The sequence below is a fragment of the Ammospiza nelsoni genome, chromosome 3 (assembly GCF_027579445.1).
Source record: "Ammospiza nelsoni isolate bAmmNel1 chromosome 3, bAmmNel1.pri, whole genome shotgun sequence".
In the NCBI taxonomy this organism is placed as follows: domain Eukaryota; kingdom Metazoa; phylum Chordata; class Aves; order Passeriformes; family Passerellidae; genus Ammospiza; species Ammospiza nelsoni.
This window is the reverse complement of record NC_080635.1, coordinates 20,709,594-20,726,780: the sequence shown is the minus strand read 5'-3', so window position 1 is coordinate 20,726,780 and position 17,187 is coordinate 20,709,594. Positions and strand designations below refer to the sequence as shown.

The following is a 17,187-nucleotide window of genomic DNA, read 5'->3' as shown; positions in this document are numbered from 1 at the left end:
GTAAACAATCTCCACAGCTGAGTATGGATGGTGCAGGAAAGGGTGGAAAAATGAAGCAACAACACAGTGAACAGTTCAGTGAAATATATGAAAAACTTAATTTGTCATAGTGTAGGCAGATCCAAAGGCTGTGGTAGGACTAATGAGTGCAGTGGTATAATGACCATGGCATAGAGATGGTTTGTGTATCTCCAGCAAGGGATCTTATTTGTGTGATTCTAATGCATTCCATTGGTATGGAATTTGTATTGACTGTGGCATTTTATATTTGAGAGAACTTGTGTAGGAAGTATGTGATGTAACTGCATTCAGCAATTGTGAGAGAGTGCAATAAATTCCAAGACAGCCCATGGAACTTCTCTTTATGTAGCACTTACACATCACCGAGTGGTCACAGACAAAACTCTACTGGGCTGATAAGAAAATTGCAATATAACAATGCATGAAGTACTATAAAAATAATAACAGCATGAGGAGAATCTGTTACTTTATGAGATGTTTATATGAGTACAAGCCAGATCTGCAGAACAAAAGATTAAGTTGCAGCTGGACTTTACAGATCATAGAGGCGGACCTGGAATTTCCTGTTCACTCCAGTGATTCTCTTGCCTCCTGTTTGAAGCATGGATCCCTGCCATTCCAATTTGGCATCCTGAGGAGCTGAAGGAACAGCCAGTGGTTTTTTGGCATACTTATGTTTCTACCACATTCAAGTCCTCTTTCCCACTGTACATTTTACCCATTAATGAAATATTTTCTAGTGTATACTATAAGAGGGGAACAAATACCAGAGGACCAAAATAAATTGTCCTTAGACCCATATAATTTAGAGATGAAGAATGTAGCTTTTAAAATTTTAAATAGCCCAACACTATTTTGAATAAGCTGAATACTTTTTAAAAAAAAGTATCTGTTAGACCATATGTGTTATATGTACCTCATTTAATTCTTTGACACAAGAAACTGGAACTTCCCAGTAGGATATGTTAATGAAAAATGCATTAGAGGTCATTGGGGAGAGTTCTGTCCTCTCAGCCCCAAGAGTTTAATACTTTGTGTGGAGGCTGATGCCCTACACAGTTTTCTCATGGGTCCTCAGTAGTCCTCCAAAAGAGCAATACAAGATTTTAAACATTTACTCTTTTCTTTAACTTTGCCCGCATCTTGAAACCAATTTCTTTCCCTACTACTTTTACTCAAGGTTTATTCTAGTAATTAGAATTATGATAAGTGCAAAGGACAATGTATTTTAATTGAGCAAGTCTACTTTAAAAGTTTTAGTGTACCTTTGTAGAAAATATAATTATCTTTAAACAAGCCTGTATCTTTAATTTTTGTATATTTTAATCATTTGTCATCTGTTTTATGGGAAATTTAGTGACTTTGTGCAATATGGAAAAGTAATTCTCATATTTTACAGTTCATAATTAATTCAGTAAACTCACATATGTCTATTTGGGAATTGTTTATATACAACTGATATAATGCCTGCATAAATAGGTATGATTTGGGAACAGTTGTCACATAATTTTGACTTGCCAGATATTCAGATAGTTAATGATGTAGATTGCTAAAACAGAATTTGAAATATGTGTTTTATATCAGTAATTGTTACATTATGCCACACTAGTCATACAATTAGTGATGTAAAAAAAAAAATCAAATTCAGTGATAAATGAACCTTTCTATTTTAGTCACAATTTAGAAATCTTTGTGCTAAATTTTTGGTTTTTACATGTTTTCTGCCTTTAAGTGTAAACACATTGTAATAGCTATTCAGGAATTTATTGTGGACATTTTGTTGAGAAAAAAGCAATTATTGGTTTTGGTATTCCAAAAATTCTCTTCTATTTCTCCTTAACTATTTCTCCTAACTTGACTGATTTACTTTTAAAAATGCAGCAGGTGCCACTGTCTGATTTTCATCACAGTTTATGCAGAAATTTAAATGAGTTGAAGTCAAAGACGATCCCATTTTCTGCTCAGATTCCAGGTGTCTACAATTCGCCATTCAGGAAATGCCCAGATGAAATGGAGCTGCTGCTACGGCAGTCAAAGCCACTGACCCACAGGAAGCAGGAAGGGAAGAGTCCTTTTGCTGATGAGCTCTATGGCTGGCCAACCTGTAAAGAGCCTCCAGCTTTTGTCACATCACTGCCTGTGCTACCTGCTGACAGACAGAAACCTCAGGTAACACTTTCCAGTGACTCTGCAGCAGCTTTGCTCTCATCTTTCATCAGAGATTATCACAGAATATCTTGACTTGGATCACCAAGTCTGAATATCCCTTTTGTGAATGTTTTTTTAAAATATAAATCTAGTGCTTGCATTGAAGATATAAAGTCTTTGACACAGATTTGACTTAAAGAAAAAAGAAATCTAGGTGTTATGTAGAAACAGGGAAATATTAATTCTTTGTATGTTGTTTTTGTCCTTTTGGAAGAAAAGTGTAATTTATGATATTTCAAAGGTATGACCCAATATAATTGAGTATCAATATTACGATTAATTAGAGCTAGAATTCTTAATTTCCAATCTTAAATCATTTTAAAATGGGAGAAATTAAAGGTGATAGGAAGAATTAAGCAGCTGTTGATAACTTTGTCCTCAGTTTGCAATTTTTTCCATACGAAGACTGAGGCATCCTCTCAGTTCAGAATAGTTCCTACTCTCTTGTGTCCACTAGATGTGTGAGAGCTTTAATAACAAAGATTTCTATGTGTTCTGCTCCATCACAACCAATTTGCCCAGCTTCCATTATTAACTGTCGTAGTCTCAATTTTAACTTCAGCTGATGTCACCGTATCTGGCAGGTAGATTTTTTCCTTTTCTGTAGAGTTATGGACATCTGTGGCATAATGCATCAAAGCGAATGTCTCACAAGATGGCAAAACCGCTTTTGCTCCCATATTATCAAAACCTGCTGGGAATGTGACCAATAATATATACAGCAGAAAAAAAACTTTGAGAAATTTGTGTTCCACACTTGATAATACAATGAAATGTAGCTTTTGCGAGTAGGTGCCTTATACAAGTACTTTAGGGGTAGAAATATTTTGAGTTTCCCTCTGTTCTGAAGAATTTTTCAGTTTTCCCAGTCTACTGAATCTTCTGCTTAGCTCACACATACACTTTTCATGCTGGTTTCATCATGAGTGACACAATATCTTCAGAACCTCTGACACTTTTCCATTTAGTACTCCATTCCATACTTAAATTTCCTTATTTGTATCTTGCTTAGAAAGACAATACTTCTAAATGAGTCCTTCTTAGCAACTTTCAGTGAAACTATCACCTATCTGCAGAAATGTAACAACTTGAGCAATAAGCAACGTATATATACAAATATCTTTAATGGTGTTTTACTCCTCTGAATCAATATTGCTCTCTACAAGTCTCTGAAAGGAGGCTGTAAGCCAGGTGGGGGCTGGCCTCTTTTTCCCAGGCATCAGGACAAGAGGACATAACAACAAACTGTACCAAGGAAGGTTCAGGCCGGACATCAGGAAGAATTTCTTCACTTTAAGGTGGTCAGGCATTAGAACAGGCAGACCAAGGAGCCAGTAGAGTCACCATCCCCAGAAAGGTTCAAGAAATGAGTGCCCATGGCACTTAGTGCTATGGTTTAGTTTGACAAGGTGGTGTTTGGTCAAAGATTGGACTCCATGATCTTGGAGGTCTTTTCCAACCTTTATGATTCTATGATTCTAAGAAGGTCTATGATTCTGTAATTCTAAGAATGCCTCTGGAGAAGCAGAGGTGAGCCCACTGCTTGTAACAGTAAGAATCAACTTCAGGGCTGTTCTCCACCTATGTCCTTCCTTCCTTGTGTTATCCCTATCCTGACTGCTTTGAGGCTCCTCATAGAATGACCTCATTGACTCACATTAGAACTGAGACAAAGCGTGAGCCAACAGGCAGTTTGGGTGATCAGGGAGTTTGGAGTTGACATAAACATGACATTATAGCTTTACCTTCTGGGACCAAGGGGCTATGACAGTCCTTGAGCAGGATGTGGCGGGTTGCATTGTCTCTCAGGAAAGAGGAAAGTTTTTGCCTTGTGAGCATGGTGAGGAATCAGGCTTTTAAATAGGGAATTCACAGTTCTTCCATTGTTAAGGTGCTCTTGCAAAATTGCTTCACTCTACACAAAATATCTTACGAGCTTCTGCTTGGATTTGGAATATTTTATAGACCTTTTTAAGTTCAGATGCACACACAGCAGTCATGCACAGATAGCCTTTTAGAACAAACCAGAAGAGTTCTGTTTATTTTCTGCACCTCAAAGAGGGAATTTACTATATAATACTTTAATCCTTTCAGCACCCTGGGATGTACACTGTGGGGTAAATTTTCAAAGCACAGCGCGTGGATTTAGCTGCCCGACTCTTATTGATGTTAATGGGAGTCACACGGCTAAATCCCTGCACAACACTTTGACAATTTAGGGTTGTATGTCTAAGAAAAGGACACTGGTTTGAGCTGATGAAACAGCTGGAAATGAAAACCCACCAGAACACATCATTCTGAAAGTTGTCTGGTGTGACCATAAGAAATTTAATTACTAGATATACTTTGTGTCCTCGTTCTTTGTGGTAACACTTTTTGGCACCAAGCTTCCTTTTCTAATATCTGCCTGGCTCACTTATTACTTTTTTTCAGGTATCTAAAATTTTTATTGCCCCTAGGTTTGGATGTTTTATATGAGGATGTCAATTATATGTGTTTAAAAGAAAAGAAATTAACTATCTTTCAGTTTTCTCTTAGGGAAATGGGTATTTAGCATTTAATAGGTAAGGTCTGTGTATGTAAGATAGTGTATTTAAAAGAAAGGTTTTAATGGTGCTTCTACATCAGTTAGATCTATCATTTTTATTACTGAGTTAACTAGAATTATAGTTTGATAGAAACAGATAATGCTAAAATTAGTCATCTATTCATTAAAAGGCGTTAATAACAGAATGCACATTACCATTTAGATCTTTTGCATGCTGTTATCTGTTGTGGAATGGGGAAAGTGAGGAATGCGTAATTTAATGCAGATTATATTTTTTATTATGAGTTTCTGATGTTATGATAAAGTAGTAAGAATGCTGATCTGCTAATCTTTATTTGGCAAACCAGTTGGCATCAAGTAGACTTATGCTGCTCAGTACTAAGTCCGAACATAGAGCATAGAGCTGTGTGAGTTTCCTTCAGGGTAAACCTTGTTGGTCAACTCCTACCATTCTTTTCTAAGCCTGACCTCCCCATAAAGATTTCCATTTTGAAGCAGGACACCTGGAACACTTACAAGCATTGTAAATTTGAAAACGGTTTTTAAGCACCAATCTACTAGAGTTTCCAGAATCTTAATCTTGTAAAATGGGAATAGATACATGGACTTTGTAGAGGTTTTTTTTAAGATACATTTTTGAGGTCCCTATTACTAACTAAATTTCTTCAAATACATGATTCATGGAACACAAAAATCTTCAGGGAATGTTTAGAATTATCTCAGTATTCTAATATATATACTCTGCTTTCATTAGTGATGTCATAGCCTTGTTTTGAGCTACCTTTACTTAGTTACATCCTTTCTCCCTCTCCTTCTATTAGTAGTCTCAGAAATTAAAGATGGAGAAAACCCCTTGCTTGGATATCTGATTTGGCCCTTATCCTGGAGGTTATATGAGTCAGTACTTTTCAGTGAAGAAACAATACAATATTCTTAAAGACTACTTTTAAAATTAAACATATTTTTCTTGGTATTATTTGGTAATAGTACTTGTCTTCCTTCCTTCCTCTATATATCCACTTAATGCAACCATCTTGTAACAGAATATTCAATTTTTATTATAAACTTTAAACTTTTTTTAACTTGATCATCAGGTTATGTATTACTAGAACACTGTTGACTAGTTTCAAGGACCTATTCTAATAATAAGTAGTCTCTCATGGGCGGTAGCACTTTTCATTCTGTTTTCAGACTTTTGTGTTCATTTAAAATGAACATATTTTTCATGCAGACCATGAAAACAGAAGCAAGAAAATATCTGCAAGAAGTGTAAATATTATGCTCATTTGCTTACTGGGACCTTTAAAAAGATCTCAAAATCTGGTGCTGTGCCTTTAAAAAGTAAAGTTCCAATAAAAATCCATTAACTACTTTTAAATATAGCAATCCTCCTGTCCAGCTGTGAAAAGTACTAGATGATACTTATTTGCCATTTGTGTTATTTACGGTCCATGACTTTTATGGTAACTGGTTCCTATTATTGGTTTCTATTAATGTAAAACATAAGTGAACATAAATGAGGCGTGAATCATTTCTTTTTATTAGCCCCACAGTCTTCACTCATTGCTTGCAGTAACTCCAGCTGTGACTTGTTAGTGATAACCTATTTAAAGAAGGATATCTTTAAGAATAAAGGCTGTGATTAGGATTCTTTGTCTGTTCATAGTTTCAAAAGGTTTCACTAGTTCATTGCAAGATCAACAATGATGAAAATAAAAATTAATTTTAATACTTCTAAGTTCAGGCTTGTTATAAAACTGCCATGAGTGACATGAGCACTAATTATATTCCAGGTAAGTTCTTAAGGGTTAATACTAGAAGTGTGACATATATGATATGTCACTTCAGCAGCACAGGAGAGGACTTCCTCCTATTTATCTGTGTTTTTAAATGGTATACTGATACAATCAGTTATTAAACAATATACTTTGGAAAAAAAGATGCATATGTGTATTTTTTTAGAATTACAAAGTTAATGTGAAATTTTTTTAGAAATGGACTATGTGTCTATAGTACTGAAGTCATGTGTTTGAATTCTGTGTAGAAGAATTATGTCTTAAGCCATGCATAAAGTTCCCTTCAAGGTAGGTTTATAGTTACATTGAAAAGAGTATCCTCTTTAAAGTTTGTTCTATGCAAAGTAAAATACTTCAGTTTTCTTCTTAAGCAGAATTTAGATATAGTTAATGATTGTTTTTTATTTCACCAATACTTTTTTCTAAGTAAAAACAAAGTTCTCATAATCAGTTCTAACAATATATTTATTTAAAATTTTAAGTATTTACTAGTAGGTAAATAAATTTGGAGTGCACTCTCTTTGAAGCTTTAGAGTATGTTATCAACCTTTATGCTACTTGTAAGTCTCTATCAAAAGGAATAGCTTTGATTATTTTGGGAGAAGAGTCTTGCTACACTTCCCAAACATTCTGTGTCCTGTTTCATCAGTGTTATGTCATGAATAACAGAGGGGAAAGAGAGGAAGTGTAAGCCCAAACAGAGCACTTGTATTCTCCTGCACCTTTCAGGGGCCGTTCCGCGATCCCGCTGAGGTGCTGCAGCAGCGCTACAAGCCCATGCAACCAACCCTGCGAGTGAGAGAGTCCATGTATTCATCACCCCCCAAGGCCAGAGAGCCAACAGGAGGGGAGGAATGGAGAGATCCCATCCATGACAATCAGTGAGTTCTTTGGCTCTTCTTATATTGTTGTGAGAATGTTTTCTTTATTCCATTGCTTTCAGAAACCTTTCATGCCTGACAAAATGAAATGTCAAACCTGACAGCTTACCACAAAACATTTTATGTATGTACTTCTAAATTCTGTGTCCTCAGATTATAAACTGCTCAGGGCAGAGACCCTATCTTGTAATTGTGTGACATGTGCCATCCGTATCTATGAGTGTCTAAAAGAACTTGTAGTAGTAGTAATATGTGATGCAACAGATGGTTTTATGGGGAATAAGAAAACAAATGCAAATTCTGTCTTGCCACATGCACCTTGCCAAGGAAAAAACACTGTTTCAGTCTTCATATTCTGGAAACTTACTGGTTATGGGAAGAAAAAATGGTGTTGCATGCCAATAAGACTTGTTTTCTCTACCACAGCTCATTTGGAAGGGGAAGGAGCATATGTTGCATGTTAGAACACGACATAGAAACTAGAATAATCTTTGAAGCAGTTTGATTTCCTAAGCCATGGCAGCTGTAATAGTGCCAGACAGGCCAGTTCTTTTCCATAAAATCTCAAATTCAGACATAATCCATTACAAAAGATTAAAGCTTCTGTCCCAAAAGATTTAAGGCTGTTGCCAAAATATTTCCTTTTTAATTTTTTTTTAGCATGATGACTGTTAAACACTGTTTTATCCCATCATAATAAAAGCCTGCTAAGTCACTTTCTCTGCCTTTGTAGTTAACTAGAAAAAGAATTATGTTTTGCCAAACTTTTCCTTGAATTCACTGCTCTTGGCAATCCTTTGGCCCTTCAATACAAAATTCAGGACAGAAGGGAATCACTTTTCCTCATGAGCAGCCTGTGGTCACTGGCATGTGATGTTTTTCTATCTTTGATCTGTTTCATGCCTTTTTATCAGCTCCATATTGCTATATGTCAGATTCAGGACTGGGACTTAAGAGTGCCAGAATCAATTGTGTTTATATGGTTTAACTTCTATGTTTTTATTTTTGGACCATTCCCCCCAATTTAATATTAATAGTAACTTTGAAAGGAAATTCTATTCAGAAACAGTTTTGGAATTCAAAATATATTTTATTTAGACTACTTTTTCACTTTTGGATGACATTTTTGGTGGGTTTTTTTTTTTGTTTGGTAGGTTTTTTGTGGGTTTTTTTGTTTGTTTGTTTAGTGAGAAATAACACTATTTATTTCATACTAAAATCATAAGTGAGTTCAGTTTCAGGTACAAATGTACTCCCCTTTTCTATTTCTCTCTGTATTCTTTCATGTACTGCTGTGTGGAGGAGGAAACAGCTTAATTTTCACATCTGAACATAAATTTCTGGTTTTTTAATTTTCATTTTTATATAAAATTTCTGCTGGTGAAATTTCAAAGAATCCCTATTACTAGGTAGTAATTAATACTGTACTTCTCATTTAAAGTGTTTTCTTCACTGAATTAGTTGTGATTGATGCATTTCAACTTAGGTTAGATGATGTCCTTCACTTATAGGCATGACTACATTGCCCAGTCTTTATTTGATGAAGTTTACCCCAGGCATTACTGTGTCAACACTTTCAGAAGGTCAGACCTTGCAATAAATGTTTCACTGACTCTTCCGTGAGGGAATTGTGAAGATTTGGTCTTGTACAGTTTAAATTTGAAGCCTCCAATTTTGGTAGATATTATTTCATGTGGGTCTTTATTTACCTTATGGGTAAGGAAGCATTTAATGCCATCCTTAATGCACAGAAGCAATGTCCCAACAATCAATGATTCAGCTTCATGCACACTAAATGCAGAGTGGATTATACATTTTCAGGCTGTGATCATTCCATTTGTGCTTCTTATTCAACCAGCCATGCAAGGGTCACATCTGTAACCTTGAAAAGGTGATGACAGAGCTGCAGGTCATCACCAGGACTGATGCTCACTGGTAATGCTGCAGCTGCTGCGTGGGATGTTGGTCTCCAGGGAGGAGCTAGCAAAGAGTTACTCAGATTCTACAGTAGTTTTTTCTCAGCAGTGTCTATTATGAATTGACAAATTTCTGTTTCTTGCTATGTAATTGTGTACTTTGGGACTTTATTTCTTCCTGGTAGTGCTTCCTATGCTGATTATTTTTCTGTTTTAGAAAATAAAGAGAGAATGAGCAGCAGAAGTATGTGGCATTTATTGAGAAAGCTTGTGTTTGCATGAATGACATTTGCATTGATATGTATATTTCCAGAGTAGGTATTGTGTTGGGTCTCTTAAGACAGAAAGATTGTTGGCATGTACCTGAAATTTTCAGCAACATTCAGAATTCTCACAAACCTCTAATTATCAGTGGTTGTTTACAGGATGATAGGATGAGTGTTGCAAGCTCTGAGAAAGTTCTTGCTTTTGATAAAATGCACAAAAAATTTGGAAAAGTTTTCAGAGAGTTTGAGGAAGGCAGAAGCAGTAAAAATGAAACCAAAATAGAATATACTGTTCTCACTTAAAGCAACTGTTGGAATTTCCTTTTCTGTAATGGAAAAGCAACTGAGTAATCCAGCCTAATAAAAATGATTCCTTTTTCTCATATAATTGAAGCTGTTACTACCTTATTGGGCTATTTTTCATACAAATGAAGTGATTTCCCCCTCCACTTGGATAAGAATGACAGTTGCATTCCTTTGGGATGGCCACTTAATATAGTGTTTAGTTTGACACAACAACTGCTGGATCCAGCAGATTTAGATGAAGCTTAAAAAGTTCTTTCCTCAGTTGTGTGCAGGCGCATGCTGGCCTAATTTTCCAGAGAACAAAAATGTAAATTATTTTCATTAACTTTGATGAAATCTGTCTCATATAATATGCCTTATACTTCGAAATATACTATTAAACATCTTTTTGAAGTCAGCAAACATCAGAACAAAATGCAGTGTGGTGATAGCAAGAGTGTAAGGCTTAGGTTTCCTAATTTATTGTAGGCTTCTGGTGTGACATCAGAAACATGACCTCAGCTTCTGGCTGTGTCTGTGCTCAGTGCTGTGCCGAAGATGCACAGCCTGGTCCTGGTCACGCTGGCCCACTGCTGTGCAGCAAGGTTTGCACATCCTGCCTCTCCCGTGCTGTGTGAATACAGCAGCACCCAGCTCCTCATGGACTTATTTCCAGCAAGATTGTGGATTTCTTTAGAGCAGCTGAGGTGCTGTTGTGCTGCCCTGTGCTGGGCAGAACAGATACACTTGCAGAGAAATTAGTGACCTAAATAAGCTCTGTACTTGGAGAGCACCAATGTTATAAGCTGCCTGGTAGTAATTGCAGGAAAACTTAAAATACAAGCCACTTCAAGGTTTAGAGTTTTTAAAAAATCTTTTAATTTCTAGAGTTATAAAATCTTTTACTGTATCTCTGACTTAGCTGCAGTGAAAATGGCTACTACATTTTTTGTCATGCAAACACAGCACATCTGAAAACTTTTTTCAAAGTATACTTACTTTGTCATATGCTTTGCAACTTCAGCAATTTGCATATTTTCTGGACTGTTATTGTATTATGATAAACAGGGATTATCATATATTTTCAGATAATGTTTTCTTAACAATTCAACTTCTATTTGTAACTCTTCCATTTATTTTAATTACTAGCACAGTGTGCAACATTTATTAATCAGCAGAGTCTTTTTAAGTTAAAATACTAAATTAGCTAACCCCATTAACACAGAATACTCCAAACAAGCAGTAATGGGAGAGGTAGTTACTGTGCAAATCGTATTATACATGCGGGTGCTCTAGGGCACAGTTAAGCATGATTACCCTCTTTTGATCCAGTATTCCTCTGCTTCTTCCAGCTAATTTCCACTGGAAATTTACAAAGTAGCGCCTTCATTTTTCCATCTTAATTTTTCTAATGAAGTTCTGGTACTTTATAACACTGGGAATGTAGATAATAAGTCTGTGTATAATTAAGAAGTTCCAGAATTTGCTGCAGGAGAGATCTCTTTTACTTCCTACAGGAACTAGGCTGTGCTTTTATTTGCCACATTACATTATCGCAGACAGGGGTTAAATAAAAATGGCCAGAGAATTTTTAGATTTACTGATGTTACAATCAAAGTGATTGATACATTTTCAATAAACCGTGCATTTAGTATATTACCAGAAACAATATTTGTACTAAGACACCCAAATAGGCTTCTCATGGCAAAACAAGCACACTAAAGATAATGCCACTAGATATGCTAAATAAAATATTCCATCTTTATTCTTGTATCTAACACTTTGATTTTAATATACATGCATTATAAACTAAATAATGTCTGCCCTGCTGCAGTTGTTTTGCTATGGAAAACCATTATGCTTCCTTCTTTGTTCCCAAAGTGAAAAGATTGGATTTGATGAAAAAATTACTTCAGGTATACAATACAATTTTGAAAGCTTAAAATTAATGTCATGTTTTATTAAAGAAAAAGAAGAAGATAAAATATTCACAGATTCCTGATAGAGAAGCATGGCTTGTTTGGAGCTAATTGTTCATGGTATTCTTCAAAGCGAGATGAATTTGAATTAAATCAAAACAACAAAGAGTTGAATTGGTATTGTATAAAAATACTTTAGATAAAAATTTAGCAATGTCATAGAGCTAATACTTTGCTGGCATTTTCCCTACTAAATTACAAAAATGTACAGTACATACAAATGTAAAAGTTTGAAAAGCCATGTAACAATACTCTGTTTTATATTTCTAACTGTGCCCTGGCAGTGCAGCATGTGTGGCAGTCCAGCAGTAGATCTGGCAGAACTTTCTCAGAACCCTGGGAATGTTTTGAAGCTTTTCTGGGATCAGGATTACCTGCTTGCTCCACTAGACTGCTGGGATTTTGCCTCTTGGGCAGATTCAGAGAACATGCTGAGGGACCACTCCATTTTTTTGTGACCATTTATATTTCAATAAAAAGTCACTGCCTCTGTCCTGTGTCCTATTGGTAGGTTCCATATATCACTGGGACACTGTTGCCCAGTGGTCAGTGACGGACCTGGGAAATTCTCCTTCCTGCTTGCACTGCTGTGCTCCTCTCACAATGCCACAGACACCAGAAACCAGTTCCTGCTGCTGCTCCTGTCATCTCTGTCAACACAGTTCAAAAACCTTCAGCATGTAAAAGGCCTTTTCCATCTCCTGTCCAAGTAGTAAGAGAGATTGCAATAAAAGAGGCAGACTGAAGGGGAGAAATGGTAGGTGAGGAATTTAGGAACAAAAATTGTGGAAGGGGGAGTGTAAACATGTGAGAGGAAAAAAGGTTTAGAAAGATGAAATTAAAAGTAGAAGGAAGGTCCAGGACAGGATGAGAGATAAAAGCATTTTTATTTTTGTTAGCAACAAATATCTGTAGTGTCTTTGAAATGTAAATGCCTCTAGCAGCTGTCAGGTCCTGGTTTGGCTACTAAGTGAAGCCTTCTAAGTCTTTTTAGGCTAATTAGGTTGGGGTCCTGGCAGCAGTGCAGCTGGCCTTCATCACCAGTGGCACAGCCAGCCTTGGTCCTGATCCTTCTCAGGTTATGTATGAGTAATACTGCCATTTGTAGTTTCTCATTTTTGGTTCCAACCCTTTCCTCATTTTGATTGTATTCTTTGACATATTTCTCATTCAGGCTGATATGAAATAATTTTTCATTTTTCAATATATTTATTTAGGGAAAGTTCACCTTCCATTAAGTCATCTTTTGGGAAGTCTCAGCTTATACTGATTTTTTCTTATAGCCCAATAAAACATCAATACAGAATTTAATTCTTCTTTGATTGGTACTTCTGTCTCTGTCATGTTAACTGAAAACATTTAAGAATTTCTGAATTTACACTTAAATCACAAGGAAAAGCTGAAAACTAGATGTAGGAATAATGAGTGAATGTTTTGAAATCTAAACCATGGAAATCTAAACTTGTACAGTTGATAATGGTATCCTGGTCTGAATTTAATGTTCTTCTTCCATCATTCTCTTCTGTCACTTTCAGAGCACACACTGTCATTAATTTTGGGACAAGCTGTATCAGGTGTAAACAAAGAGGTACAGAACATAATAACATTACTGAAGTGTTTTGCAGTGCTATTACTTCTTGTTATTATTATTGGTTGAGGGGATATAATGACTTTGGTATCACTCCCATTAATTTGGTTACCCTACTTAAGACAAAAAATTGTTTTAATTCTTTTAATTACTTATTCACATAAGGTAAATTCTCACTTACTTTAAGCAGACACTGAATTTACAAGCATGTTGTTAGAGAATCATCACTTTAAGGATTTGCCCCCTGACTCTGAGATCAGAACTGTAAACAGAAGAAAAAGCTTCTACTTGATACCCTTATCCTCTATTATATTTTTTTCTTTGATTTAAAAGAAAATACTGCTTGTTATGTCTCAAAGTGGTAATTTTGGGGTGGTTTTTTTTGAATCATAGAACCTATATTACTCTGAGAATTTTTTTGCCAAAAGACAATATTTAACTGATTCACAGTAAAATCAAAACCTCTATGTAGAATTTTTTATTTTATGAAAATGATAATAATTTACTTCTACTTTGCTTAAGATTTAAATTATTTTTTCTGTAATGCATTTTACAGACATGGTATTCATATTAAATTATGAGTGCTCTGGCTCAGCTAAATTCTGTGCATATATGGGTAAATCCCAAAACTGCAAGCCTTGTCTTCTCAGCTATCCAATCCCCTGAGAAAGCCAATTTTCTTTCATGTCTGAACAAAAGAAAAATGTACTATTAAAATGCAATTCAGAAGTGATAAAAACTGCAAGTGGAGCAGCCGGCTCACAGCACCTTCGATGTATTCTCTGGGACACTGGGGCCACATTAATTTTTGTGTGTGTGTGATGTCCATCCCATGTGCAAATTAGCATTACAAGTACCCTAATCTGTCTTGTGTGAGGGTGTCCTTTCCCATGGGTATACACATGCTACTATAGCTTTTTATTATTTAAAAGTCTGCTAACTCAGGGTTTTCCTTTCACTAACTTTACATGGCATTTGTTTGTGGTACGTGGTAGAAGAAGTTGATACAGCTGGACAGATTCTCAAACCATTTCTTTTTATGAGGTGGAAAGAAAGAAAAATAATTTTTAAAACCACTCAAACAGTTGTTGATAAATCAGTTAATCAAAATAAATAGTTTTCTGCATCTGTATCAGCTGAGAGACAAAGAAGAGTATTTTAATTCTCATTTTTATAAAAACTTTGTTTACCTTACTCTTATGGGGACTCTGGATTGTGAAAAGCATTCAGCTGAGGAAGGGTTCTAATTAACTACACTTCTTGTCATAGGATTTAAAAGGGATATTTTTGACTTCTGAAGCATATCTTTCTAATTTTACCAAGAATTATTTTTTCCTGCACTTCTAGAATTAAGAACACTTGGTGATTTTTTTCAGAATACCAGCAATGATAAACTTCATTTCCAGTGTTTTGCTTTATAGTAACATGTACTTGTTTGCTCTCATGACTGTCCTGGAAACTGAAATAGATGGAACTAAGATGTGTTTGTAGGGTGTCTTGCAGATCTTCTATATATAAGATGTTTTTTCACTTTCCTTCATACATTTTGCTGTGGAACCTACCCAAAAACCCTGTGGTTGTCCCTGGCAGTTAGGGACATCCATCTGAAAACCCCATCCAGCAGGTAGCTGGAGCTGCACTGCTCGCTGGCACTATCTAAGCAACAAGTCCATCATCATTATTACCAAAAATGAAAGAACCTAGCAAAAAAGATTGCTAATTACGACATAATTATAACTTAAGAGTAAAGTACACAGTCTGTGAATTCTGAAGAAACGATTTCTCTGTTTGGTGGCTTACAAATACGAGCAAGTTTCTCTTTTGCTAATGAGAATATGGTTTATTTATCTTTGGCTATGACAAAGCAAGGATGCCTGTCTCCAGAGGTGCTGTCTGTCCCCGTGCATGGGGAGTGCAGCTGGCACAGGCTGCACTCTCTGCTAGGACCTGAGGCATCAGCAGGCACCTCCCAGCTAAGGGGCCCCCAGTGGTCCTGCACACATCCCACCAGCTGTCCGTGCAGATACACACAAAGTAATAATCTACTCATGCAAGTGAACCAAGCTAGATCCTTGTGCACAAAGTCTTCATTTTATCCTGTTGAAACTCACTGTCTCTTTGCTCCAAATTTATTCCACAAAAGGCTAGAGGAGAAATTGCAGTAGTCCTCTCACAATACTGAGAGGGAACATTAAGAAGATAGTGAAAAATATCAGGAGCATATGTACACCTGCAGAACTGATTTGCATGAATCCTGTGGCATCTAGAGAAGAGCATAACTGATTCTAAAATATTCTTGAATTTCAGGTTTCTGCCATTTTCTTCATATCATAAAAATCATGAGAAGTATGAGCCATCACTTTTTACATCAGGCAAATATGGCCAAGAAGCTTATGGAACTAAATATTTCAGAGAAGTATATCCTAAGAAGTGGATAGCAGACAAGGTAAGTCACTGCAAAGTCAAGAATTTATTTACTTTTTTGATGTTTTATTAGAACTAAGTGAATTTCAGTATGATCCAGTGATCATGGAGTCACACAGGATTCTTTCTAGCATGTTATAAAATCATGTAGTTAGAGCTGTGATGAGATGTGAAATTTCCTTGACTCTCTGGTAAATTCAATTTGAGGAAATTCAACAACTGTTGGTCCTACAAGATCAGGATTTAAGACAGACCCTGATTAAGTAAAGCTTCATTTACATGCATTTTCCTAAGTTTCATTATGCTTGAATTGCCTTTTCTGATTTAAGAGAGGTTGTCTATTTGATCTTACACATTAGGATAAACTTCAGGAAATTATAGGAAAACCTGATTAAAACAGCACAATATTTTAGTGCTTACATTCTTTGGGAAAATGTTAAAACTTGTGAATAGGTGTTTTTAATTTTAAGAAGACCTTGGTAAATTGCCTGCTTTGGCAGAACCATCTCATATATGTCTGGTTTTGTAGTGCTGTAAGAGGTAATTTTTCTAGGAACACAAGTTTGTGTAGTGTTTGCATTACTCCTATTTGTATTACGTATCTTAATCTCACTTTAAAATTTCTGAGTACAAAAAGGACTTTGGCTCTGTGCTGCACTCTCTACCCATACAGTTAGGGGACTGGAGCATCTTTTGTAGGAGCAGAGGCTGAGACAGCTGGAACACTTCAGTCTGGAAAAGAGAAGGCACAGGGGAGATCCTATTGAAGTGCATAAACACCTGATAAGAGCAAAGGAAGAACAGGACCCCAAACTTCTCTCAGACTCCATAGTGTCCACTGACAAGGGTCAGTGAACACAAGTGAAGTGCATGAAATTCCATCTGAATGCAAGAAAACACTATTTTTTTTATTCTTCTTTTTCTGTGTGGGTGATAGAGGACTGGCACAAGTTGCCCAAAGAGGTTGGATAATCTTTATCTTTGGATATATCCATGGTGTAGGCAACCTGCTCTAGCTGAGTAGGGGGGCGATAGAGGGTGATCTCAAGAGGTCTCTTCCTACCTAAACAATTATGGAATTTTGTAAGATATAATTAATTATTTCCTTGAGAGAAGTTTAACCTTTGTAAATATACAAAAAGTTGCAAGGAATCTTAGTTTGAAAAGGAACATTTTGAAAAGATTTTTCCTCAAAACTTTAAGGTTTAAAAATGAGCTCAGAGTAAAGTTTTGGTATTTCAACATGCATTAACTGTATCTCCTTGCAAATAAAAC

At 36.0% G+C, this 17,187-nt stretch overlaps 1 protein-coding gene across 3 annotated transcripts in view; it reads left to right on the top strand.

Annotated features, from left to right (window-relative positions):
- The window catches only part of SPATA17 (spermatogenesis associated 17), an 80,260-nt gene that overhangs the window by 44,487 nt on the left and 18,586 nt on the right, over nucleotides 1-17,187 (top strand). The window contains exons 5-8 of one of the 3 annotated variants that reach the window (XM_059469107.1): nucleotides 1,987-2,190; nucleotides 7,303-7,454; nucleotides 15,796-15,934; nucleotides 16,612-17,171. In XM_059469107.1, coding sequence (XP_059325090.1) covers nucleotides 1,987-2,190; nucleotides 7,303-7,454; nucleotides 15,796-15,934; nucleotides 16,612-16,767 — 651 coding nt within the window. In that variant the 3' untranslated portion in view covers nucleotides 16,768-17,171. Of the gene's footprint in view, nucleotides 1-1,986; nucleotides 2,191-7,302; nucleotides 7,455-15,795; nucleotides 15,935-16,585; nucleotides 17,172-17,187 lie in introns of those variants that run through there. The other 2 variants (XM_059469109.1, XM_059469108.1) reach the window with 2 other exon arrangements.